Below are 26,507 nucleotides of genomic sequence, written 5' to 3' on the forward strand. Positions count from 1 at the left end.
GAACAATTGTCAAGGTAGGGGAAACCACAAAATGGGCAAGCTTCAAATATGAGAGGTGCCCGGACTTTTGCTACAAATGTGGGATTATTGGTCATAGCGAAAGGACATGCATGAAACAAGGTCTGCAGGGGTCGGGGAGGAAAGATAATCAATATGGTCCATGGCTGTGAGCTGGTGGTGCAAGAAACTCACCTCACGAAAAACAGGCTGGCATGGTTTTTAACCCTCAAAAATCCCTTTGGAGGCTCCAAAATGGGGAATGGACTAAGCAAAGGGAAGCGGAAGATAAGGACCAAAGAGTGGAAACACAAACAGAGAAAGAAAAAGGTAAAACCAAAGACACCGAGCCTGAGGTTGGGGAACTAAGAAAAGTAGGAACGGGCCAGGCAGCACAAAGAGGTAACACTAGTGAGAGTATGCTACAAAGATCAGACGTGTGTGCTGAGTTAGTAAGGAAGACTGATCAGACAGTAGGGAACTTGCATGAAAACAGGGAAGTGAGGGATATGGATCATGGTCCGAAAGTTCTTAATTTAGCTGAGAGACTTGTACAAGAACAAGGTAAAGACACTACAAACGAAGGAGGTGACTGCCTGATGTTGGAAGAGGAACCGGGTACCTTGGTAACCCAAGTGGGAGGGTCGGACAGCAACAAGGAAATAATACCAGCACAGGTATCTGTAAGCATGGAGACAATAGAGGGACCGGAGGTTAAAGAGGCACTGATCAAGCAGGCGCGAAGAATACTGAGAGTGCTAAAGTCTCCTAGGAAACACAGGCACTCATTGAAGGAGCTGAACAGTAATACAGGTAAGGACAGGAAGAATGGGAAAAGGAAAGGGATTCAGGGAGAACTTGACATGGACATCGATGAGGAAATCATGCAACAAGGAAAGAGGAATAAGGTTGACTTGGAGAACAAATCCTTAAGGTCAGGGGCGAAGGGAGAGGGGTCCAACCCTTCATGGACCCCAATGGATAAATGAGAGTATTGGTGTGGAATTGTCAAGGTGTGGGGAGTCCCTTGACAATTCCCCAGTTGAGAGAGGCGAATAACCTCTCCTCTCCAGAAATTATTTTCTTATGTGAAACAAAAAACAGAAGTAAATACCTGGAAAAAGTAAAAAAAATCTTGCATTTTGAGGAAGCTATTTTTGTGGATGCCATGAACAAGGCAGGAGGGATGGCATTGCTATGGAAAGAGGACTTACGGATAAAACAAGTGATCACAACAGCCTTTACTATTGAAGCTCAGATTGAGGATATGGAAAGCAAGTTTGATTGGTGGTTTGTAGGTGTCTATGCCAACAGTGAGGATCAAGTAAGGAAACAGCAATGGAAGGTGTTACAGGCGAGGAAAAGATTGTGAGGAAACAAATGGTTAATAGCAAGTGATTTCAATGACATTGTGTCAAATGACGAGAAATGGGGTGGCAACTGGAGGGAGGAAGGTAGCTTCAAGGCATTCAGGGATTTCATTAATGACAACCAGTTGATGGATGTGGGATTTCAGGGACATCCATAGACTTGGTGTAACAATTGGGAGGGTCCTGGGGAAGTAAAACAAAGATTGGATAGAGGCTTGTGTAGCTACCCTTGGCTACAAACTTTTGAGCAGGTCACCTGCAAACATCAGGATACAATTGCATCTGACCATAGCATGCTGATTTTTGACACCAAGCCATGTCCAACCAGGAAGAAAAAACGATTCTATTTTGATAAAAGGTGGCTCCAAAGAGAAGAAATCAATGACATTATCAAACAGGCATGGGACCAGGATGATGAAGGCACACGGATGTTTAGAGTTATAAGCAAAGTGAAAAGATGTAGGGTGACACTTTTGCAATGGAAAAACAAGATACAAGGTAATGCTAGAGAGAATATTGAAGCACTCAAGTGCCAATTGCAGGAGCTAAAAACTAGAGACTTTGAGGGCAAGAGGGATGTAAGGAATGGTCTAAAAAAGAGTTTGAAAGAGGCATACAGAAATGAAGAGATGTACTGGAGTCAAAATGCTAGAGTGCAATGGTTAAAGATAGGCGATAAGAATACTAGCTTCTTCCATGCTACTGTGGAGGGGAGACGTAAAAGGAATCGCATGCTGGAAATTCAAAGAGAGAATGGCACCTGGACAAAGGGTGAGAAGGAGCTTGGTGCTGAAGTTGCTGATTACTATAAACACCTTTTCTCAACATCAGAAACAAGGGAAATGGAGGAGGTTCTGGATGGTATACCACACACGATCTCAGATAGTATGAATGAAAATCTAACTAAACCTGTGGGAGAGGAGGAAATCAGATTAGCATTATTTTCCATGTATCCGGATAAGGCACCAGGTATAGATGGAATGCCACCCCTTTTTTTCCAAAAGTTCTGGCATATAGTCAAAAAGGATATAGTTGGTGCTATTCAAACTTTTTTTCACACTGGTCATCTCACTAAGTCAGTAAATCATACCATTATCTCCCTCATTCCCAAAGTCAAGATTCCTACTTCCCTCACGCATTATAGACCCATAAGCCTGTGCTCTACTGTGTATAAAATTATAGCTAAGATTTTAGCGTGTAGATTGAAACCAACTCTTCAGTCCTGTATAAGCAAAAATCAATCAGCTTTTATCCCTGGAAGGCAAATTCTAGATAACATTATGATTTCCCATGACTTTCTTCATTATCTCAAAAACAAAAAGTTTGGGAAAGATGGTTTTATGGCTGTGAAATTAGATATGTCTAAAGCTTATGACAGGGTGGAATGGAGATTCCTGGAAGCTATCATGCAGAAGATGGGTTTCAATGACAAATGGAGGAGTTGGATCATGGAATGCATTTCATCAGTTTCATATTCGTTCATGATCAATGGAGAGGTGAAGGAGTATGTAATACCGCAGAGAGGAATTAGACAGGGAGACCCACTGTCACCCTATCTATTCTTACTTTGCTCTGAAGGATTCTCCAATCTCCTCAACAAGGCAGCAACTGCACAAAGAATAGCAGGCATGCGAATTAGTAGGCAAGGGCCTAGATTAACCCACTTGTTTTTTGCAGATGATTCGCTAATATTTTGTAAAGCTGACTCCCAGAATGCAACTGAACTCAGAAGACTACTCCAAGTGTATGAAAGGGGTACTGGACAGCTCATCAATCTTGACAAATCCTCAGTCATCTTCAGCCCGAATCTGGAGAGGGAATTAAAGATAGAAATCTGTCAAGCACTTGGGAATATTCAAGTGGCCACCCAAGGTAAATATTTGGGACTCCCAATGGTGATTACAGCTCAAAACAGCAACTATTCGGCTTCATTAAAGACAACATCCAGCAAAGAATGAAGAAATGGAAAAATAAGATGTTAAGGGGCGCAGGTAAAGAGGTGATGCTCAAATCAGTGACAATGGCTATGCCAACATATACGATGTCATGTTTCAAGCTGCCAAAGAAGATATGCAAAGAGATCAATGCGGTGATGGCAAACTATTGGTGGGGAGAGGCAAATGGAAAGAACAAGTTGCATTGGAGATCATGGAGTAAAATGTCACTGGATAGGAAGGATGGGGGCTTGGGATTTAAAGATCTAGCGACATTCAATGCAGCTCTACTGGGTAAGCAAGTGTGGAGGTTGCTCACACAACCAAATCTACTTGTTAGCAGAGTGCTCAAGGACAAATACCATCCACGAGATTCACTACTCAAGTGCAAAGTAGCTGGGAATGCATCTTGGATTTGGAAAGGACTGATGGGAGCAAGGCACCTGATAGAGAAAGGGTCCAGACGCAGAATAGGTAATGGAAAGAGTACTCACATATGGGAGGATAGCTGGCTGCCAGATAAACATCAAGGCAAGGTCACCACACTGAAACCACAGGGATGCAAGCTGGCTAAGGTAGAGGAGCTGATAATACACAACAGATGGAACCAAAATCTGATATTCAGAAATTTCAACTCGAAGGATGCAGAAAGTGTACTAAGCATTCCCATAAGCCTGGTCAATAGAGAGGACAGCAACTACTGGTGTCAAACCTCCAATGGGAATTACTTAGTGAGATCAGCTTACAACTTACAAGTTGATGTCCAGAGGGAACATGCACAAGAAGCCAGGGAGAGAGTAGGTACAAGCTGGAGTTCGGCTAGAGAAAAAGGTTGGAAATATCTTTGGAAGCTGAACATCAAGCACAAGGTTAAGATTTTCTTGTGGAAATGTTTGAACCAGGCACTACCTGTAAGGCAGCTCATTTATGATAGAACCAAACAAGGTGACCCAACATGCCGGTTCTGTGGTGAGAAAGGTGAGACCATAGAGCATGCGTTGCTTAACTGTAGCCATGTCAAATTAGTATGGAAAATGTCACCTGTCCAGTGGGAAGGAATTCAAGAACAGCAGAGTTGTTTCAGTAAGTGGTGGACTATGGTGATGGAAGCCAGAATGAGAAGCGAAGGTAGCAAACATATCTCCCTAACAGCAAATATCCTTTGGCAAATTTGGAAAAGCAGAAATGCGAACGAATTCAACGCCAAGCAGCACCCTCCTATGAAAACAATGCAGACAGCTCAAGAGGAATGGTTGGAATATGAGGAAGTTTTGACAAAAACCTCAAGCATGAGCACAGGAGAAACAAGAGACCAGACGGAATCCCCTCAGCAACAACAACATATCGAAGGCCTCATGACACTAAGGTTTGCAACACAAAAGAGCAAACACACTCCTCAATTTGGGATAGGTGTCACTATAACAAGGGACAATCAAAGCATGATACGAGGGTGGACGTTGCAAGAACGAAGTTCTGGACACCAGGTCCTGGATGAGCTCATAGCAATCAAACTACTGATGTGTAAAGCTGCTATTCAGAAGTTGGAGAAGATTCAAGTGCAAATCCAGAACAAGGTAACGTTTACTCTCCTCCAGCAAAGGAAATCTCAGGAAATGCGAATGCTCACCCTGATGGAGGATATCTATAGTCTTAAGTCGTTGTTTCGTATGTGCTCCTTTTGTTTAATTAATAGGAATCTTAACCATATTACTCATAGGATAAGTGTACAAGCGCTAGACTTTGTTGTAGATCAGGAATTTTGGATTCCTCAGTGTTAGTATGCACTGGTTGTAAAGTTCGCTCAAGTCTTTACTTGAAACTGTAAAGGTTCTTTTCATCTATAAAATCATATATCGTTTCGACAAAAAAAAAAAAAAAAAGTACCAAACATTACGCTTCATAGCGCTATCAATAGAAAGACGAACAACAAACGTGAAAGATACTTTGCTCAAAAGTAGTTTGAGAAATTTCATCCTTTTGAGTCCCACATATCTTGTTAACCAATTGGCCCAGTGGCCATCAAGGAGGGGCTTAAGTCTCTCCTTGAACTGTAGGTGAGAGTTCAAACCTTATCTGTAGTGAAAAAAATTTAAAGGTTGTGCCATACCACTCCCTTGATCCACTAGCCCCCTACCATAGCCTTCTTAGGCTCCCCTTCCCCCCTAGATTAGGATAAAATAGATTATACAAATGTATCGTTACTGATAAAAAAAAAAAAAAAAAGAGTCCCACATATCTTGTCAACAACAACTTGTGATTCTTTATCGTTCAAACACGCATGATCACCTGGAAACTCAAGCAGGGGTATTACTGGAATCTAATACCCAAATCATTTAAAATTCTTGCATTGTTGGAAATAAATGTGTGTCACGAAATGCGGCAAAAATTTCAGGACGAAGGGAGTATTTTAATTGAATCAAGTCCATATTACTGTGTTTAATTGGTGTGTATTTATACCATTAGCAGTTAGCTATTGTTCTTTTGTACAAAATTTCCCTCTAGTGATCAAGCTTTTTTGTTCATTATCTTATATATATAAATTCAATAGGACTATTTTGTATTATTGAGTTTGTGGGGAAAATAATCAGTGATAATTTGTACTAATCTATTGTAAAAGTAAAACCTTCCAAAGTTTTAATGTGTTTTAATTTAAAATTAACAAAATGCAATGCAAAGTGCCAAAATTCTATTAAGAAATCATCATTATATTTGAGTAAACATGCAAAACTGATGGAGAATTGAAGTATTTGTTACTACCAAAAAAGAAAAAATACTAAAAGGCAAATTAAAAAAATGCTCCCCCTGTATCAAATTGTTTGTTGCATTTCAGGATTCAAATTTTTTTAAAATAGTAACTTGATGATAATGTTAGTGAATTTGTTTGTAAAACTATCCTTGAAAATTCAATTTTAAATTTGAATTAGTGTCAAATATTGATAAACGTGAGAACCATATTGAAAAAAAGATTAAAAGTAACTTTGAACTTAGTAAGATGACAAGTATTTTAAAAATTTTAAAATGAAAAACATGACATTTTAATGAGACGGAAGGAATAAAACTAAAACGGATAAGAGAGAAACAGCAGTATGAGTTACAAGTTAAACCAATCTTACATGGGAAAGGGCGAGGCCGCTGTTTTGGCCAATAAGAAATGTGACCGATGAGTCAAGTTGCATGTTGGCTCACATGGTGTGGCTACAAGTTGTCGGTAACACCAGGAAGTCACACACATTGATATTCACGTTTTCCAATTGCTTAAAGGAAGTGCTTAGGTAACCAAGGCCGTGATCCGTAAATCAGGGACACCTCCTAGAGCTGTGCTTTCTAAAGGCTTAATATTACTTTCTAGAGCCGTGATCTATAAATTTATTATTTTGAGATAACGTGTAATTTATATATAGTGATATTAGTTAAAATAAAAATTTTTATTTTTTTCTTATATTTATAGTTATTGAATATTTTTATTTAATGTATTGATAATTGTAAAGAATAAGATCACATGAAAGGGAAAAATAAAATTTTATTCAAAAGGGTAAATTAATTTTTTAAGATAAAAAATAATTTGAGACAAAAAAAAGTAATAAATACAGCTTATGAAATGAAGAAAATACTAAAGAGCACGAGGATGTCTGGTGTGCTGGTGGAAGGAGTGGAGGCTCAGCTGGGTACCCGGTAACGCGGTAAAAGTTTGAAGCGACGTCTTTAGTGTAGCTGTGGCCCATCTCGTCGGAGTGAAGATAGAGCGTGGAGCGGAGCCGGGCAAATTGCAAAATAAGACCTCGTAAAGTGGAAAATTTTGTAGGTTGGGTTGCAAATTCCATTCCTGGTAGTTTTATGGTGTAACGATGCAGTAGGCTGGGAATGAAAGTGTAATACAAAATGCCACACTGCAATCCGCCGTTTTTGAGGACAAATTTTTAAAAACTATTTTGTTATCATATATTTTCATTATGACCGACTAATTGAAATTCTAACACTTGAAATCAATGGTTTAGATTGTGATTAAATGAAAACAGACATCACATATTTCTCAAATTTATCTACTTAGCTGCTAGTAGGTCTTGTGAAAAATATCATCAGTAGTCTGAAGCTGTGTGTATTCGAAGTTACGTTGTATTTCCTTGCCATTCCTTATGCATTAAATATTTGTAGTTTAATCCTTGTTTGCAGTGACATTACTCTTATTGTTTTTGGTTAGGGATAAATCTTATATATACTGACAGTGTATACACTATTACGATTGGATGCACAACACATATGTAAAATTTAGATTGTAATTTCAAATTTAGATTATATGTCATACATTCAAAATAGTGAAAGTATATACACTATTAGTGTATAGAAGATTAATTCATTTCAAAAGCCTTTCTTGAAGTTTTTGACAGTATCATCTAGCACTCCTAAAATTCCAAAAATATTTACTTGCCTCTCTTATTTTCAAACTTGTGTAACATTATCAACCCAATTAAAACTATAATATTAAAAAACTAATGTGTGGAGTACATAGATGATTTGATTCCAACGTTGACCTTTGGTTTTGTTCCCTTAAGTGTCATGACAAACTAACCTGAAGTTCGACAACTTGTGAGAATTTATGAATTTACTTCATTAAAGCCAAATTATAAGTTTTTATTGGGGTTAGGAGATCTTTTAAAAAACTTTATTTTATAATTTAGACAAAAGATATTAAAAATTTAGAACTTATGAATAAAATCATCCATAATACTACATAAATGGAAATAACTTTGTTTTGCATCTTGTGAGCATTTCAAATAAATTTTTGTTAGCCATCTCAAATATGTTTTTAAACACTTTTCCTTTATATATATATATATAATATATATATTTTTCCAAGCCATCGATATGGATAAAAAAATTAAAAAAACTAAAAAATTTAAAAAATTCTCAAATTCACTCAAAATAGCTTACATAAAAGTACAAAAAAAAACTTTTGATTTGGCCTAAAAGACATCCAGTTAGAATTTCAACAAAAATTAAGATGGATCCAATTTTAAGCTTTAAAATCATAATCAACCTGGTAAATTGTAGCAATTTAGTAGAAGAAATCTACCCTTTCGTCAAAATAATTGACCCCCTATTATAACACGTAAAAGTTGAATGCAACAACGCACGATTTTGTAGATTGAAAACATTTTAAATTATTTTTTCTTTTTTTGTACTTTAAAAAAATTATACTTATGGTTGCAACTGCTTTATTTTATTCCATCAATATTTACATCTTCAAACTTTTGTTTTTGTGTTCAATTTTTGATTCATATACTTTTTATTTTGTAACAATGAGACAACCGAAAAGCAACATTGGAAAGAAACTACGTCCTCTTTCTTAAAATGAGTATTTTAATAGTATATATTGAAATGGATTAGAATGTTAAAAAAATTGAAAATAAGGGAGTCAAGTGCTTAATTTTGAAATCTCAATTGTGATAGGTGATATTGCCAAAAATTTGATGGGATGTTTTTAAAATTATCCCTTTTGGTTATTTGTCTCATATATGCTTTTCCCTCTAAAAGTTTATATTACGTCAACAAAAGGATGAATGATCGCGAATTTCATTTAGTTTTGAAGGAGATATACTTGGTCTAGGTCAATGCCAAAATAGGCAGACGTTATTTAACAAGATGATGGATTGCTTAGTCATTATATGCTTTTGCTTATGGGATAATTTTATAAACCTCCCGTAAGATTTGTACTGATTGCAGCTTTCTTTTTAAGGTTGAAAAATTACAAAAACCTTCCCTAAAAAGTATGTTTTTGTTGTGAAACTAATAAACTACTATAGTATGAATAGAGATATTAGAGGAAAAGTAGAGCAATAGAGAATGATATTCTTGTATTCCAACAAGATACAAAAGTCCTCCCAAAGGGTGTCAATGTACCTCTATATATAGGTACTACAAGATTAAAGGTGCATCAATTCTATTAAACACCCACTACTACAAGAATATGAAGAAACCTATGAAACGGTTCTTCCACTACATGAATAGATTTATGGATTGTAACTTCTATACATAATGTATCCATAAATCAATAATTAATCCTCTTGGGAATACAAAGGGACATCCATACTTTTAATTGTTTCATAACACTCCCCCTTGGATGTCCATTACACAAAGAATATGCCTCGTTAAAACCTTACTAGGGAAAAACCCATCGGGACAAAAATCCTAGTGAAGGAAAAAGAGTACACTATTCTTGTGTATTAATTTCTCCCCCTGATGCAAACATCATTTGAGATCTTTTAATCGTCGCATTTCAATATGCTTCACCAATTGCACTGAGATATGGTACTTCAGGACCAAGTATCTCTCCATCTTCCTCTCGCGGTCTAAAAGAATCTTTATTAGGATCTAATGATCTGGCGATCATTGGAGTACTTAATATATGTGTCTTATTCATATAAAACCGCTTTAATACCTTCCGGGTATATGCAGTTTGGTAGACAAAAATTTCACTTTTTAAATGCTCAATTTGTAAATCAAGGTAGAATTTTGTTTTTCCAAAATTCTTGATCTCAAAATCTTTCTTCAAATATTCAACATTATTTTGAATCTCTTCAGGAGTTCCAATCAAATTTAGATCATCAATGTATATATAGCAATGATCACAAAATTTGATCCATTTTTCTTGATAAAAACACATGGATATATTGGATCATTTGTATAACATTCTTTAACTAAACATTCATTGAAGCGGTTATACCACATATGTCCAGATTGTTTTAGGTCATACAAAGACCTTTGTAATTTAATAGAATAAATATCTTTAAAAGTTGATTTGCATGCTTCGGGCATGTTGAATCCTTCGGGGATTCTCATATAAATATTATTTTCAAGATTTTCATATAAATATGCAGTAACAACGTCCATTAGACGCATATCTAATTTTTCATGTACTGCAAAACTCACAAGATATCTAAATGTGATAGCATCCACTACAGGTGAATACGTTTCATCATAATCAAATCCAGACCTTTGTGAAAATCCTTGGGCTACAAGTTTTGCTTTATACCTCACAAGTTTATTTTTTTCATTTTTTTTTCTCACAAATACCCATTTATGTTCTACTAGCTTTACACCTTCAAGTGTTTGGACTACAGGTCCAAAAACTTTTCTTTTAACCAATGATTCCAATTCAGATTGGATCGTATCTTTTCACTTTGACCAATCATTTCTATACCGACATTCATCAACCGATTTAGATTCATGATCCTCATCAATTTCTATAATATCAAGTGCTACATTTCATTAGGCTCCAATTAAATTTTTCTATGATTTCATTCTCTTCATGAGTTGGCTCTTCAGGAGCAACCTCTTCAAGAGGTTGAATTTTGTCATGACATTTAATCTCCGGAGATATTTCAAATCAATTTATACTTTGTTTAGGTAGGCCGGCCTTAAATTTATTTGTAGCACTTGTGCATGTCCTTCAGGGACATCAATTTTAACTAGAGTATTTCCTGCAGGAATAGTTGATTTAATGACTCTTCTGGAGTCGATAAATATAACTTTCTATAAATGACGAATTTCTTGAACTTTTAGTTCACATTATTTTGTACGAGGATCGAGGAAATTCAATTTTTCAATTCAATTTTTCAAGTGATTTCCTTTCGGTTGATTCCTTCCTCCCCCTAATGTCGGGAATCATAACTCATCAGAATAAATAAATCATTCAATAGATCACCCATCAATATTTTACGATATTTAATCGTAAAAGGTGATTCATGCCGAAAATAAATTTTAAATTTCTTTCGGAACCATATATAATATAAAGGAGGTATGTATAAATACTTGTCGGCTCTCAAATATTCTCACTTTCGTCAAATCATGTATTCATTGGGATCAGTAAATTTCTGATTTACTGCAAGTGATGATTATAAATCTAATGAGAATGAAGACAACTATATCGATAACCATTTCTCTCTCGAATGGTTATTATGATATAATTAACCTTTATCTCATTTGATTTCTAAACATGATCTCTATTATTGTCTCATTTAGTGTCTCAATTTGATATCCATTTCAACGGATATTCAAATTCAATAAATTTTTCGAGACATGATAAAAAGTAGTGTTTTATTTATGATAAACTTTTCTCCTACAGGGAGAAATATAGTAGTGGCTCTTCTGGAGTTTTCGATCACTTAAACACTACACCAGATTGTGTTTGTCTCTCTCATTGGAATATAGTGTATATAGTAGCACTTATTAATGAGACACATATCATTGTCACTATAATTCTTATGGGACAAATATCATCACCATAATCCTTTGATTCCAAATGTTTAACATCCATTTCTTCTTCAGGAAGAAAAGCTAATTATTATTATAAATTAAATCAAGCATCATACACCTTCAGGGTATTTAAAGAAATTGGCCATGTGAAGATGCGATTATAATTTTGATTCGTCAAATGTACTTCGGGACATTTATCTTTAGGACCTTTATTTTCCTGTCCTTATCATTATTATCCCACTTCAAGTGGTAACTTTTTCTCTTGTCATGGTAAAATATATATTTACCAAAATCATAGTCATGGCAACAACCATAACTAATAAATTGAAATGTAGTCGGATTCACTTCTGGGAATGGACTAGAATTCGCATGCAATAAGTACAAAATAATTCTCAAAATTTATCTCAATATTACTACTACAAGAGCATATTTGAGAAATATGTAGAGAATATTATTTTTAACTAATAAATAATTCTAAACATAGCAGAATTGTGTACTTGCACTCATAAGTAAATTTATCATACCAAGTTTTGAAATAATGACCATCTTCTGGTGGCCAAATCTTTTTGTTAAAGAACGACCATCTTCAGGTGGGCGAATCTTTTTCTTTAAATATTTCAAAGGACAAGTAGATCCTCAAATATAATTGATTTTCTATAATAGCATCTCCAAAATTTAATGCATCAGAATATAATGGTCGTGCTGATAACGTGTTGTTTGTGTTTCGCTCACCACCAGGCCACTTTGTATTTTTCGATCATTCAAATGTTAGCCATAAGAAATTGAAATAAGTTTATGGGTTAGAGATTTACCTCAATAGGTAGTCAAGAGTTGCTCGAAAAAAAAACCAACAGCTGATTTGACACTAGCAGAATCTTGACAGAGTCTCGTGTTTCACCTTTTGCTCAAAAGTAGAGCTTTCGTGCTGATAACGTGTTGTGAAACTAATAAACTACTATAGTATGAATAGAGATATTAGAGGAAAAGTAGAGCAATAGAGAATGATATTCTTGTATTCCAACAAGATACAAAAGTCCTCCCAAAGGGTGTCAATGTACCTCTATATATAGGTACTACAAGATTAAAGGTGCATCAATTCTATTAAACACCCACTACTACAAGAATATGAAGAAACCTATGAAACGGTTCTTCCACTACATGAATAGATTTATGGATTGTAACTTCTATACATAATGTATCCATAAATCAATAATTAATCCTCTTGGGAATACAAAGGGACATCCATACTTTTAATTGTTTCATAACAGTTTTGGTAATAGACGATGATGTAAGTACAAAAGCATAATGAATATCCTATGTTGCCCCTATTATATTTTAGAAAACAAATTAAATGACCAAGAAAAATCAAATATAAGTATTACTTGCTAAATAAAAAATTTTAAGGTAGTTCTTTGCAGCAAAATTTATACCATGTTTCAAGGCATCAATTTTTTATGTATGGACTTCTTTTTCTTTCTTTAATAAGAAGCTTGTGAAGAAACTATTTTAACAAATGCATCTGTATTTGTCTGCTATTTATACAACAAGCAAGCATTCTATTTAAATGATCTAGATATTGAATCTAACGTATCAATTGAGATGACATTAAAACTTTTGGATGAAGAGATATTTGCAAACTATGGTTATCCTTTTTTTTAACACCCATTTTTTTACTTAAAATTTGTAAAATTGTCAAGGATATTATAATCTTTTTATAACAATAGCGAAGGTGACTGTAATTGTCATAAACCTAAGATGAGGTTTATGAAGTTATCCCCTTGCTTAATGCTTTGTTATGTCATTTCCTTATTATATTCACTCTTAAATCAACAGCCCACTATGCTACTGCACTGGCCCCGCTCTTACTTATATTCAATGTTTTAAAAATCGGACCGTTAATTGAACCGGTGAAGTGAAAGGGTCGAGTTTCAACCGGTCGGACCGGTTCAACCTCGGTTCAATGAATTTTTTTTAAAATAATTTATATAAATATATATATGTACAAAATAAGACATGTAATGGACTAATTTAATATTTTATATGATGAAAAGTTTACTATTTTTTAATAACTTGGATTTTTAAAAATAAATTTTTTAAATTATAAGTTAAAACAAATAAATTTCATCTCAATTTCAATTATATCTAAATTCAACCCCAAAATATCACAATATTTTGAAATTATACAAAATTCATGTCTCTGAGAATTTAGATATTATGAACTTAAATTTTAATTTACGTTTTGGGATTTAGAGATTGCAATTTAAAAAAGAAAATTTGGAGTTCGAAGGAAGTCAAGAAAATCGAAAATAGAAATGTAAACTCAATAAGAAACAAAAAATAAGATAAAAGTGAGTGGTTGTGGCATTAAATAATTTGGGTTAAAAAAAATTCTTTTTTAACTTTTTTCAATTTAATGGACAAAAACAAAATTAAAAGATGGAAGAAAACATCAATAAATTAAAAATAAAGAGGTTTGATTAAAAAGGGAGTGACAAAAGAAAAGAGGATAGAGAGAGAGAGAGAGTTGAAAATTAAAAAGAAAGAGCCATGAGGAGATGAGATTTTGTAAGAAAAATGGAAAAAAGAAATATGAGTGTTTGCTTTATATAAATAAGTTATCAAAAAAAACTAATAAGATGTGATGGTGCAACGGTTAATACATTGGTCTTTTATTACAAAGGTCTTGGGTTCGAATCTTGAAGCTGCATTTTGCAAAACTTAAAAAAAAAAAAAAAAAAAAAAGAAGAGGGAAAGCTGAAAACCGAAAAACCGCCGGTTCAATCCGGTTCGGCGGTTTTTACGGTTCAACCGGTCTTTGACCGGTTTCTAGCAAAGTTAACATGTCATTGAACCGGACCGGTGCCATGGCCGGTTCGCGGTTCAACCGGTCGAACCGGCCGGTCCGGTCCGGTTTTCAAAACATTGCTTATATTCCTCCTGTTTGCAATCGGGAGCATGGTGGGTCAACTACTCCAAACAGGGGAGCACCGTGGCTTTGAACATCTCTCACGGGGCCCACCTGCCACATTAGCTCGGGACGCTCGTCAAAAATTATTGGAAGTGGCGGCTTTTCACTTGGTGAAGATATCTGCACCATAGTGGCATCCACTATAATGTGATCCAGTCTTCCACTGCTTAAATAGTGTTCCTCAGCATGTCATCGTCCCCAGACTTCATCCTTTTCCTGTTCCTTCGTATCAGTTTAAAAAACTCTCTATAACCCTTCATTTTTAGATATTTCTGAATATTCAAGAATGGCGGGAAAAAGCAAGATTTTGATCATCGGTGGAACGGGATATATTGGCAAGTTTATGGTTGAGGCAAGTGTTAAGGCTGGCCATCCCACCTTTGTTCTGGTTAGAGCATCTACAGTTTCTGACCCTGTCAAGGGAAAAATTGTTGAAGGCTTCAAGAACTCAGGCCCAACTCTGGTTCATGTAAGAAGCATTAATTTTTTCAATTAATTTGACAGTGTTTTCAATTGGGATTCTTTTTTTTTTCCCTTTTAGCTAGTGATGCTTATTTTTGTTCTTGATATTGGAATTCTTTCTTGGAGCAGGGTGACTTGTATGATCATGAAAGTTTAGTGAAGGCCATAAAACAGGTGGATGTGGTCATATCAACTGTTGGTCAAAATCAATTGGATGATCAGGGGAAGATCATTGACGCAATTAAAGAAGCTGGAAATGTCAAGGTGTGTTGTTTATGTGGTCTTGTTACTATTGATTGTCATAGGCGAGTGTACTTGATTACTTATGTTGTTTTTCTTGGGTTATGCTGTCACTGCCTTCACTTTGTCGTAGTTAAAATCTACGCTGCTGCGTGTATGCTGTAATTGCCAATGAGCACTAACACAATTTCCTCGGGCATGCTCACTGTAGGTTCTTGGCGCTGCAATCTAGATAATTAAAGGTTTTAACTGTCTAAGACAAGTGAGTTTTCTTAGGTGTTTGAAGAAAAATTTCTTGTAACTTATCGTACAAGTTATAGAAAATTTTTTGTAAAATTAATGATTTTTGAGAAAAATTTTCTTTTTCTTTTCTTGTTTTGTTTTCCTTTCCTCTTTCTCCTTTACTTTTCCTTTTCCCCTTCTTCTACTTCTTCCTCCCTTCCTCCTCCCTCCCTACCACCATCCACCGGATACCACCACTGCCTGCAGAGCCACCACCTCACCCGTCATTTTTTCCCCTCTTTCCTCACCCGTCACTGCTTGCAGAGAGAGGAAGGAAGGAGGAGGGTGGGTTGATATGGAGGGAGAGAAGAAGGAGAAAAGAAAGCACGGGAAATTTATTGTATATTTTTTGTCTTTTGAAGTGCGTATTTTAAAAATTTTAAAGAAATTTTTGGGTTATTTTAATTTAAATTGTTTAAAAACTTATAAGAACTCACTTGTCAAACAATCCCATAGTAAATTTAAAGGTTGTTGTGTGTCGTTCATAGAACTTGATAATACATGAGAAATCATGCATATGGTACTTCCCCAATTTCAGAGTGAAGATGCAACTAGGAATAATTGGCCAATTTGCACAATTGAAATTTCAATCGATTTTAAGCCTATCTATTGGGCAGAAGTTAATTAGGGATGTTTTAGTCCTCGGGAGAAACCATGGTGATCTTCACCATCTGTGAATTCGACAAAAGATAGCAAAATGAAATTTTACTAGGTACAATTTATGTCAGTTTTTATCAACTATCATTCCCAAAATCTGATACATGATATGGTGAAATTATCAGAGATTCTACCCTTCAGAGTTTGGAGTTGATGTGGATCGCCAAGATGCAGTTGGGCCTGTCAAGTTTGGATTTGTAGCAAAGTCTCAGATTCGTAGAGCGACTGAGGCAGCGGGGATTCCTTACACCTATATCGCATCTAACGCTTTTGCTGGATATTTTCTTTCAACCTTTACACAGCAAGGAGCCACTGCTCCACCACGAGATAAAGTTTTCATCTTGGGAGATGGAAATGCCAAAGGTATGGCAAACAACATCACTCGGTTATTCATTTTCACCTACTTCACCTGATCAAAATGTTCTTATCCTCTGCCCAACTTATCCCCTATATTGTACGTTGGCGCTTTAATTTTTTTTTGTTTTGAATGTTTCAATTGCAGTTATTTTCATTGGAGAACATGACGTTGGTACCTTCACCATCAAAACCGTTGATGATCCAAGAACATTGAACAAAGTTGTCTACATTAATCCTCCTAAGAATTGTGCATCATTTAATGAGTTAGTGGCCATATGGGAGAAGAAGATTGGTAAAACGCTGGAGAAGGAATACATTTCTGAGGAACAACTCCTAAAGAACATCCAAGGTGACAAGAAGTTTGATTTCAATTTCCTTAATTCTTCTTAGCAAATCTTATTGTATGAATTATTGGTGTACAAATTTCTGATGGACCATTTCTTCGCAGAGGCTCCAAGTCCACTCGACGCCATATTATCAATTAACCATGCAATTCTGGTAAATGGTACTTCCAACTTTCCAATTGAGCCATCTTTCGGTGTAGAGACTTCAGAGCTTTATCCTGATGTCAAGTACACCACTGTCGAGGAGTTCCTTCATCAATTCGTCTAAGAAGTTTACCAGTCTTCTGATATGGACATGGCCTGGAATAATTGGTTGACAAGCTTTGTCCTACCGAGCCTTTGTGTTGAATTTTTTATGTTGAATTTCTTGTAATGATCTTTGTTAAATAATTCAGCTACATTTGGTTTTACTTCATCTATTAACACAAGTTTCAAGAAATACGAGGAGTTGTTATTAGAATACTATTGTGCAAGTTACAATCACCTTCTATTTTGATTAATTCTAAATTATATTATACTTCCTAATTTTTATTGGAAAATTTCTTGAATAACTTAAAATTCTTATAATTTGACATGAAAATTTATTATTTTAAAATTAAATAATTTTTCAAAATACATCAACATTTCAAGATGCAATTAGTATAACGAACACTCGTTATCCATACGAGCCTGTTTGGCAAATGAGTTTAATTTAAATGTGTTCTGAGAACACTTCCAGGAACCACACTTGTCACGGTTTGGCTTCTAAGTGGACCAAAAAGCAAGATCAATAACATGGAAGATAATCAAGCCTCCATCTATTAGGTGCTGACATTCGTGATAAAATTCGTTGCTAATTGACCTCAGTGACATTATTTAAAATTCTAGAGACGCCTAATCTGTTGCTTGCATTGCCCTAAACATCATAAAATCTTCTTAGATCTGCATTTTAAACATCAAGATTCCAGGAACATTCGACCTGGTAAACTATGCTCAACTGATAATTTTCTCCATTGCTAATTTTAAAGTTAAAAATATTCTGGTAGGAAGACTGCAAGAATTATCATATTTATACACTTTTGTGGCAGTTAAGTGGGCCAATAAGCACTAATTTTAAATTGAAAGTCATCACAAGCCAGGTATTAGATGCTGATATTCAAGGAGACGTAAGAATTGGCGTCAATGTTTATCTGTTTGACTAAAATTGTTGGAGGCAATCTACAGTCTTCTAATTTAACTACGCACAGTGCTATGGTAACTAGTCGTCAGGTGATTGAATAATAAACTAAGGGTCTATTTAATGGACATCCATTAAGATATATTTCATGTTTCATATTTTTTAAAGGGTAAAAAAATCTCAGTGGCCATTAAACTATTGTCCGGGTCAACTTTTGACCTTCAAATAATTTTTTTCGTAATAAATTGGCCACTTAACTAACTAATTAATACAATCGTGGCCATTTTGTGGATTTTAACTTTTAGTCTACCAAATAATTAGAACACTCAGGGGTATTTTTGTCCACCACTAACTCGACCCTATTCCCTTGCTCTATTAAGTTCCAGCAAAACATCTCCTTTTAATTATCTTGATGGCAACAGCTGCACCCTTCCTCTTTCTAGATAAACAGTACTAAATGTATGTATTTTCACCAACTGCAAAATTCATCGAATATAATTAATACTTAATAGTCAAATTATAATGAAAAATTATTTGATGGTCAAAAGGCGATTCGAATAATAGTTTAATGGTCACTGAGGTGTTTTGCCCTATTTTAAAATGTAAGAATAATTAGAAAAAGTAAAACAAATATAAGAGAGGTTAGGTATGATTAAATAGAGAAAATATATAAATGTAAGTGAGGATAATAATTGTTAATATGTGCATATATATACATGATAGGTTATGTAAATTTTAGGTGTGTTAACAAGTGTTCAATAGGCACCTGTTAGAAAAATCCATAAAATAATTATAGTTGACCGGCAACACAAGGTTTGCATTTCTTTCGCGACAGTGAAGTGCCTTACGCCAACATTTTGTTGTGAATTAAAAAGTACGTCCAGAGATATACGTAACTTTTCCAACTAGTGGTAAGATCTCCTAATAAAATGGTAAGTTTGAAGTAGTTATGAAATTTACCATTTTAATGCTAAATCTTAACATAATGAAACTCACTATATTTTTGGCTAAGCTTTGCTCATTTTAGTTGTACGTAAGTTTTTGAAGTAAATAGTAAGTTTGTCCAATGAAGTGGTAAATTGTAGAAGTTACTTTTTTACTAGTATAACTTAACATTTATCTAACAAAATTTACCATTATCGCGATTAAATTTACTAATCTAGCCGTATGTAAGTTTCTTGAGTAAAATTGTAAGTTTGTGCAATGAAGCATTAAATTTTAAAATTTAAATTTCGGACTATCTAACGGGTGCCCAGAGGCCACTTGTTAAGATATATTTCAAGTGTTATATTTTTGAAAATATAAGATTAATTAGAAAAGTAAATAAATATAAGGGAGGGTAGGCAAGATTAAATAGAAAAAATATATAAATGCAAGAGAGAATAATAATTGTTAGTATGTGTGTATATATGGTGGGCTCGGTGAATACTGTAGTATAAATGGCCAGAACAATACTAACACTTGAACACTTGAGTCGTGCTTGAAAGCACTGTCCTAAGAAACTATTTCAGGGTATTGAAATGTTTTCCCAGGATTAAATAAGTCTTCCTCTATTATGTAAGAGGGATGTAGAACCAACAAATTTCGTTTCAAAACCAGCAGGAATATAAGAATATTAAGAAAAGCAAATAGAAAAGAGGGAGGAGAGAGTTTTCAAAGTGTAGTGTTCGTTCAATCTGGATGAAAAAGAGTTTGACAAAAGGCTTTATTTATAGGCTTCATAAGATTGTGCTTTGAAGAGTGAAATCTGATTTCCGGTAGAAGATTTGCATGCTTCCCAAATTGTTTGCAACATGATAAGATCTTATTATCTATTTATCCTCTGTTGTGAAAACCGAATGTTTGAGATAGTCAAAGCACGTGAACAATTCCTCTGGCTGGAACACATCAACTAGCCTTCTGAACTTGCTTTTAAGGCCTTATCAAAATCTTATCTTTGAAGATTTCTCCCTAAAAATAGGAACAAACATTTGGAAAACTTTATCAGATAAACTCTTATCATAACAAACATAATAAAATCTTGTGAAATATCTATCATTCACAACAATCTCCCACCCATTTCAAAAGATTTTGGACAAAAGAGTATAAACATCTGCTGGATTTGTCTGAGATCAATGTAATCAGTTTGGTGTCTTTTGGACTATGAACCAAACTTAAATTGATAAAATATGTCTTACAGAATTATTGGTGAAAAATATCTTTCTATGAACCAATAATTCTTGTTGTATGACAGAGATCTTATCAATCACATTATAACTCATAATTTTGCTGTTCAATGCAGTTTTGCGCATTTAGGCCGAGCGCCTGCCTGGTTGTTCATGAGAGCTCTAAAGATTCGACCAAAAAAAATCTTATAGGAGCGGCCCCACTTCACTCACATATAGGTGAATTTATCAAGTGTACACTGCCCTAAATACACCTCCCTAAAGGGATATAAATTCATTAAGAGTATTTAAACTCAACCTCACAATTACTAGCAGTCAAAGGCACTTATTTTTAAAGGGACTTAAATTTCAAGTGATTTATAGTCAATATCGACTTGTTATTACCCATATAAACCTATTTCATGGGATCACCAATCATATAGGTTGGGTTACCATCTCTATTGACAACCGTTGGCCCAAGTCCCATCTCCCTTGTAGTTTGAAGAATTAATTTTCTTCCTACAGGTTTAGTCAGAGGATCGGCCAAATTCAACTCTGACTTCACAAAATCAATGGAAATAATTTCATCCCTAAGCAGCTGCTTTACGACATCATGTCTCAATCTCATGTGTCGATTTTTACAATTATAAGATTTATTTTTTGCAATAGCAATAGCCGCTTGACAGTCACAGTGTATAGACACAGGAGGCAACAGATCTTTAATAGGAGGAATATTGGCTAAGAAATTTCTTAACCAATCTGCCTCAGAACCAGTCAACTCCAGAGCTATGAACTCCGATTCCATAGTTGACCAAGCAATGATTGTCTGTCTGGCTGACTTCCATGCTATTGCACCACCACCAAGGGTGAACACATAACCACTAGTGGATTTTGTATCATTTGAATCAGGGATCCAATTAGCATCATTGTAACCCTCTAATACAGTGGGAAATCCACTATACAGAATACCAAAATTCATGGTACCTCTCAAATATTTCATTAGTTTGACTAATGCAAACCAATGCTCACGGTTGGGATTATGAATATATCTACTCAGTCTACATACAGCATAAGCTATATCAGGTCTAGTGAAATTCATCAGATGCATCAGACTCCCAATAATCTGAGCATATTTAGACTGAGCAATTGGGTCACCATTGTTTTTTTTTAATTGAGTGTTAGCGTCATAAGGAGTACTCACAGGTGTCACATCATAATTTTCAAACTTCCTAAGAAGTCTCTCTGTATAATGTTCTTGTGACAACACTATACCATTACCCCTCCTTATGATTTTAACACCCAATATCATTTTGGCTTCACCCATATCTTTCATATCAAAATTAGAATACAAAAAATATTTAGTACTATTTACAATATCTAGACTAGTACCAAATATAAGCATGTCATCCACATATAAATTGATTATCACATATTGATCATTTATAATTTTGACATATACACATTTATCCACTTCTACAGACGAGAATCCATCTTTTATCAATACTTGATCAAATTTCTCATGCCACTGTTTAGGAGCTTGTTTTAGACCATAAAGAGATTTAATTAGTTTACAAACCTTATTTTCTTGTCCAGATACAATACATCCCTCAGGTTGAAACATATAAATTTCTTCTTCTAACTCACCATTTAAAAAGGCTGTTTTGACATCCATTTGATGAATAACAAGTTTATGGATAGAAGCTAAAGCAAATAAAACTCGAATAGACGCAATTCTAGTTACTGGTGCAAATGTATCAAAATAGTCAATATTTTGTTTTTGAGCAAATCCTTTTGCTACTAAATGAGTTTTGTACTTTTCTATAGAGCCATTAGAGTTATATTTTCTTTTAAAAATCCATTTACAACCAATAGGTTTTGCACCAGGAGGTTAGTCTACCAAAATTTAAGTTTTATTTGTCAAGATAGAATCAATTTCAGATTTAATTGCTTCTTTCCAAAATTTACAATCAGGAGAAGAAATAGCATCGGAGTATGTTAAAGGATCATTATCAATAAGAAAAGTTTGGAAATCATTTCCATATGAAAATTCTTTTCTTGGCCTTTTACTCCTTCTTAATTCCTCAATTGGAATAATTTCCTTATTTATTTCAACAGGTGCATGAGAAATTTTACTAGACAGTGGAAAAATATGTTCAAAAAATTCAGCATTCTTTGTCTCAATAATTGTATTACAATCCAGCACATCACTTCTTAAAACAAGGAATCTATATGCAGCACTATGTTCAGCATATCCAATAAACATACAATCAGAAGTTTTAGAACCTAATTTTCTTTTCTTAGGTTCAGGCAACAATACTTTAGCAAGACACCCCCATACTTTCAAATATTTCAAATTAGGTTTATAATTTTTCCATAACTCATAAGGGGTTTTGCCAGTTTTCTTATGAGGTATCCTATTTTGTAAGTGACATGCAGATAAAATAGCTTCTCTCCATAAATTATCAGGAGCATGAGAACTAACTAACATAGAATTCATCATTTCTTTTAGTGTTCTATTTTTTCTTTCAGCTACTCCATTAGATTCGGGTGAATAAGGAGGTGTTATTTCATGTATTATGCCTTCATGTTCACAAAATTTATCTAAGGCTAAATATTCGCCTCCTCTATCAGACCTAATTCTTTTTATCTTCTTATTAAGTTGATTTTCTACCTCAGACTTATAAGATAAAAAGGCATTATGAGTATCATCTTTGTTTCTAAGTAAATAAAGTTTAGTATATCTAGAGTAGTCATCTATAAAAGTAACATAATATCTTTTTCCTCCTCTAGTCATAGTTTGTTTTAAATCACCTAAATCTGTGTGGATTAAATTTAATAGTTCAGTTTCTCTTTGAACAGTTATACAAGTCTTCTTTGTCATTTTAGTTTCTGCACATATCTCACATTTGTCCATTTTTTCATTAATTACCAGAAATTAGACCACAAAATTGCATTTTCTTTAAATAACTGATATTAACATGTCCTAATCTTGCATGCCATAAAGAAATTGAATCAACAATATAAGAAGAAGAAGAAGCATCCTCATTGATCACATTGGAAATGTTAAGTACAAAAAGTCCCTGGTTACAATAGCCTTTCCCTACAAACACATTATTTCTTGTCATTACAATCTTATCAGATTCGAATGATACTTTCACCCCAACTTTTCCAAGCAAAGCCACAGAAACAAGATTTGCCCGAATATTTGAAACATGCAGCACATCATTAAGGGCCAAAGTTTTTCCTGAAGTGAGTTTCAAAAACATTTTGCCCTTACCAAGAACTTTAGCAGTTCGTGAGTCTCCAAGGTAGACTACCTCTCCATCATCCTCTATTGGAATATAGGAGGAAAATGCTTCTCGATTTGCACATATGTGCCGAGTAGCTCCAGAGTCTACCACCCACTCTTTCACATTGGCTGCAATGTTTACTTGTGAGATAACTGCATCAATTATTTCATCTCCTTCTTCTAAATTAGCCTTAGGAGGATTAGCAGTTGCTTTGTTACCTTTATTATATCTGCACTGAGCAGCATGATGACCTGGTTTTCCACAACTGTAGCAATTGCCTTTCTTTTTCTTAAAGTTGGGATTCTTTGGTTTGTAATTGGGATTCCAAGACTTGTTACTTTGGGACTTATTGGCGTACCTTTTGTTGTTGCTTTGTACCAGATTAGCTTTGAATACCATTTCCTTTGCTTTGGCAGCTCTCAACTCCTTCCTGTGTGAATCTTCAATCAGGATGTGTTTCACGAGTTCATCAATTGTGTAATTTTCTTCTTTGTGCTTCAAGTTATTTTTGTAGTCGGCCCATGACTCGGGTAACTTTTCAATTAGCATGCCTGCAGCAAATTTCTCGGGCAGCTTGATGACAGGTGCCGAACCTGTGCAATAATAAATACCTGCTTAAATAAAATATAATTTCTGTAGATAGTGATAAGCAGGGTCGAATCCACAGGGACTGGGGATAATTCGTTTCCTCTAGAGTCCAAAGTATGGGGGGTTTTGGATTAAATGCTAACTAAATAAATTAACCGCAGAAAATAATTGATTAAGAGAAATAATTAAGAGAAAACTCTAGCCAAGGGTACACTTCAGAAATGGTTCATGCACTGATCATTGATGCAGAAATAATTCCAACATTTAGTAATAGATTAGTTATAGTTGTCATGCACGCGATAAACAACCAACCCTTCCTTAATTTCTCGATAGCTAAGGTACGACCGTTAGCTATTTCTCTAACCCAAAAATAACCCTAGGTACGACCGTAGGATTTAATTTCTAGATTGCATTAATAATTAGAAAGGCCCAATCCTAACCAACAAACACGCTACGAGGGTTTATTTAAACTAGATCATATGCTCCCCTGACATAAACCCAATTACGCCAGTTGCTACTAAGATAGAGATAACGAATAATTACGGATTCAATTACCTCTATTTAGCAAAATAGCTTATATGAATAATTAATTATTGCGCACTAATCAATCATACATAAGGACTATAACAATTAAAAACAAGAAACACATAAATACCAATAAATGAGGAAGCGATTAAAATAATTTCGATCTCACAGTAATTGTTGAACCAAGTCTTCAGTTGTCCCCTTGACTAGAATTAAGAGGTTAGTCCTCCATTAATGGAGAACAACCATGCGAAAGAGCTAAGAGAAGAAAAACTAAAACTATGCTAAAAGCCTAAACTAAAACTATTGATTCATTGATAAGAGTTCTCTGTATGTTTGTCTCCTCTTTAAAGCCAACAATGACTAAAGCTTCTTATCCCTGTGGTCCCCTGCTGAAATTGAGAATCAAACCAAAAGTGGGGCTCTACCGAATTCCTTGCTTTTAGTTTCCTATTGCCCGTAGGACTCCAATCTCCTAATCAGCAAAGGAAATGCAATCTCTTTGTAGCACCATGTGGGCCCGGTTGTTTGAAATCCCAATTATCTCCAAAAAGTCCCTCATTTTTATAGTTTTCTGTTTCACTTCCTGAAATCGAGTCCAATACCAAATATAAGTAAATATTAATAATTAAAACAATATTTGGCAAGAATAAAGGGAAAAATTAACAATAAAATAACCAACAATTAACACCCTATCAATTCCCCCCACACCTGAACCATGCTTGCCCTCAAGCATGAGAACAACAATTGAACACCGAAATTTAATAATGGCTATTGCTCCAAATACAGTATTGCCAAGATACCCAGAAAAACATATATCAAGCTTCACAAGTTAAGATCTAAGAAAAATCACCCCGGTTAGCTTCCCAACCACCAACTCCTCCAATTTAAAGCAAACCAATCTAAGAAAAAGGAATGGTTGCTCACATTTATCAGCAAATGGTCCAACTATTAACCAAAATCTCGACATTAAGATCACAAATTGGCAAGCTGATTTATTCACATACTAACACAATCTTTATTTTATTATTTTTTTTTCTTTTTTTTTTCTTTTTGTTTCTTTTTTTTTTTTAGTAACAAAAGACTTAGTTTATAGCCCTTAGAGCCTTTTGACGCGAACTCCAACATTTGACAGATGGAGGAGCCCGGTTACTCAGCTCTAATTGCTACGGGACCACGCACTCATAGTAACTACTACCTTTTGACGCGAGAATCGACACTTTAGGTGAAGATCCCCGGTTACTCAGTAGTAACAACTAGTAGAGTACAGTCACCTCTTATTTATGATAACATACCACAAGAACTAGAAAATATCACAAAAATAACAGCAGCCAGCCTCAAATTTCCAAACATGGAGAACTAAAATTAATAATTGGACCAATTCACATAAAAAATGCCAACTATCATTCCCTATGCCTAGAAAAGTTAACCAAAAATTAGAAAAGTCAAGCAATTACCGATTTTGACCAGAGAGATGTTCATGAACTCAACCACATTAATTTAATACCCTTTTATTAATAAAACTTGGCAATAGCATAATTAGAGGCAACAATCCAGCATCAAAACTTGGTATTCCTTTAAGGACTGACCACTAGAAAGAAAAAGAAAAGAAAAGAAATGAAAAATAGGCAAAAACTAACTAAAAATAAAGGAAAAGCCCCTAGAAACTAAAAACAAAAATACTAGCACCACAACGATCCCCCCCCACACCACCTAAATGACACATTGCCCTCAATGTGATAATGTAAAAGTAGAAGGAAGGAGAGGGGCAACGGTACTTCCCTGAAGTCATCAAAAGAGGGGCGGTTCAGGTGGAAATACGCGGCCAGGTTCTTAGGGATTGGAGCCACCTGGTTGGCGATATGCATTACTCGCTCATCCACTGAGCATCAGAGGCCATCGGTGGGAGAGGCCACTTAGCAAATTCAAAACAATAACAA

General features: G+C 34.9%; 1 protein-coding gene across 1 annotated transcript; it reads left to right on the forward strand.

The window, feature by feature from the left end:
- Positions 1 to 14,808: 14,808 nt before the first annotated feature.
- LOC113749096 (isoflavone reductase-like protein) lies at positions 14,809 to 17,132 on the forward strand. Its single transcript, XM_027292754.1, has 5 exons — positions 14,809 to 14,991; positions 15,114 to 15,248; positions 16,289 to 16,526; positions 16,666 to 16,869; positions 16,969 to 17,132. Exons 1-5 carry the CDS (start codon positions 14,809 to 14,811, stop codon positions 17,130 to 17,132), a joined length of 924 nt encoding a protein of 307 aa, XP_027148555.1.
- Positions 17,133 to 26,507: the final 9,375 nt, after the last annotated feature.

This window comes from Coffea eugenioides, chromosome 1, assembly GCF_003713205.1.
Source record: "Coffea eugenioides isolate CCC68of chromosome 1, Ceug_1.0, whole genome shotgun sequence".
Lineage (NCBI taxonomy): Eukaryota > Viridiplantae > Streptophyta > Magnoliopsida > Gentianales > Rubiaceae > Coffea > Coffea eugenioides.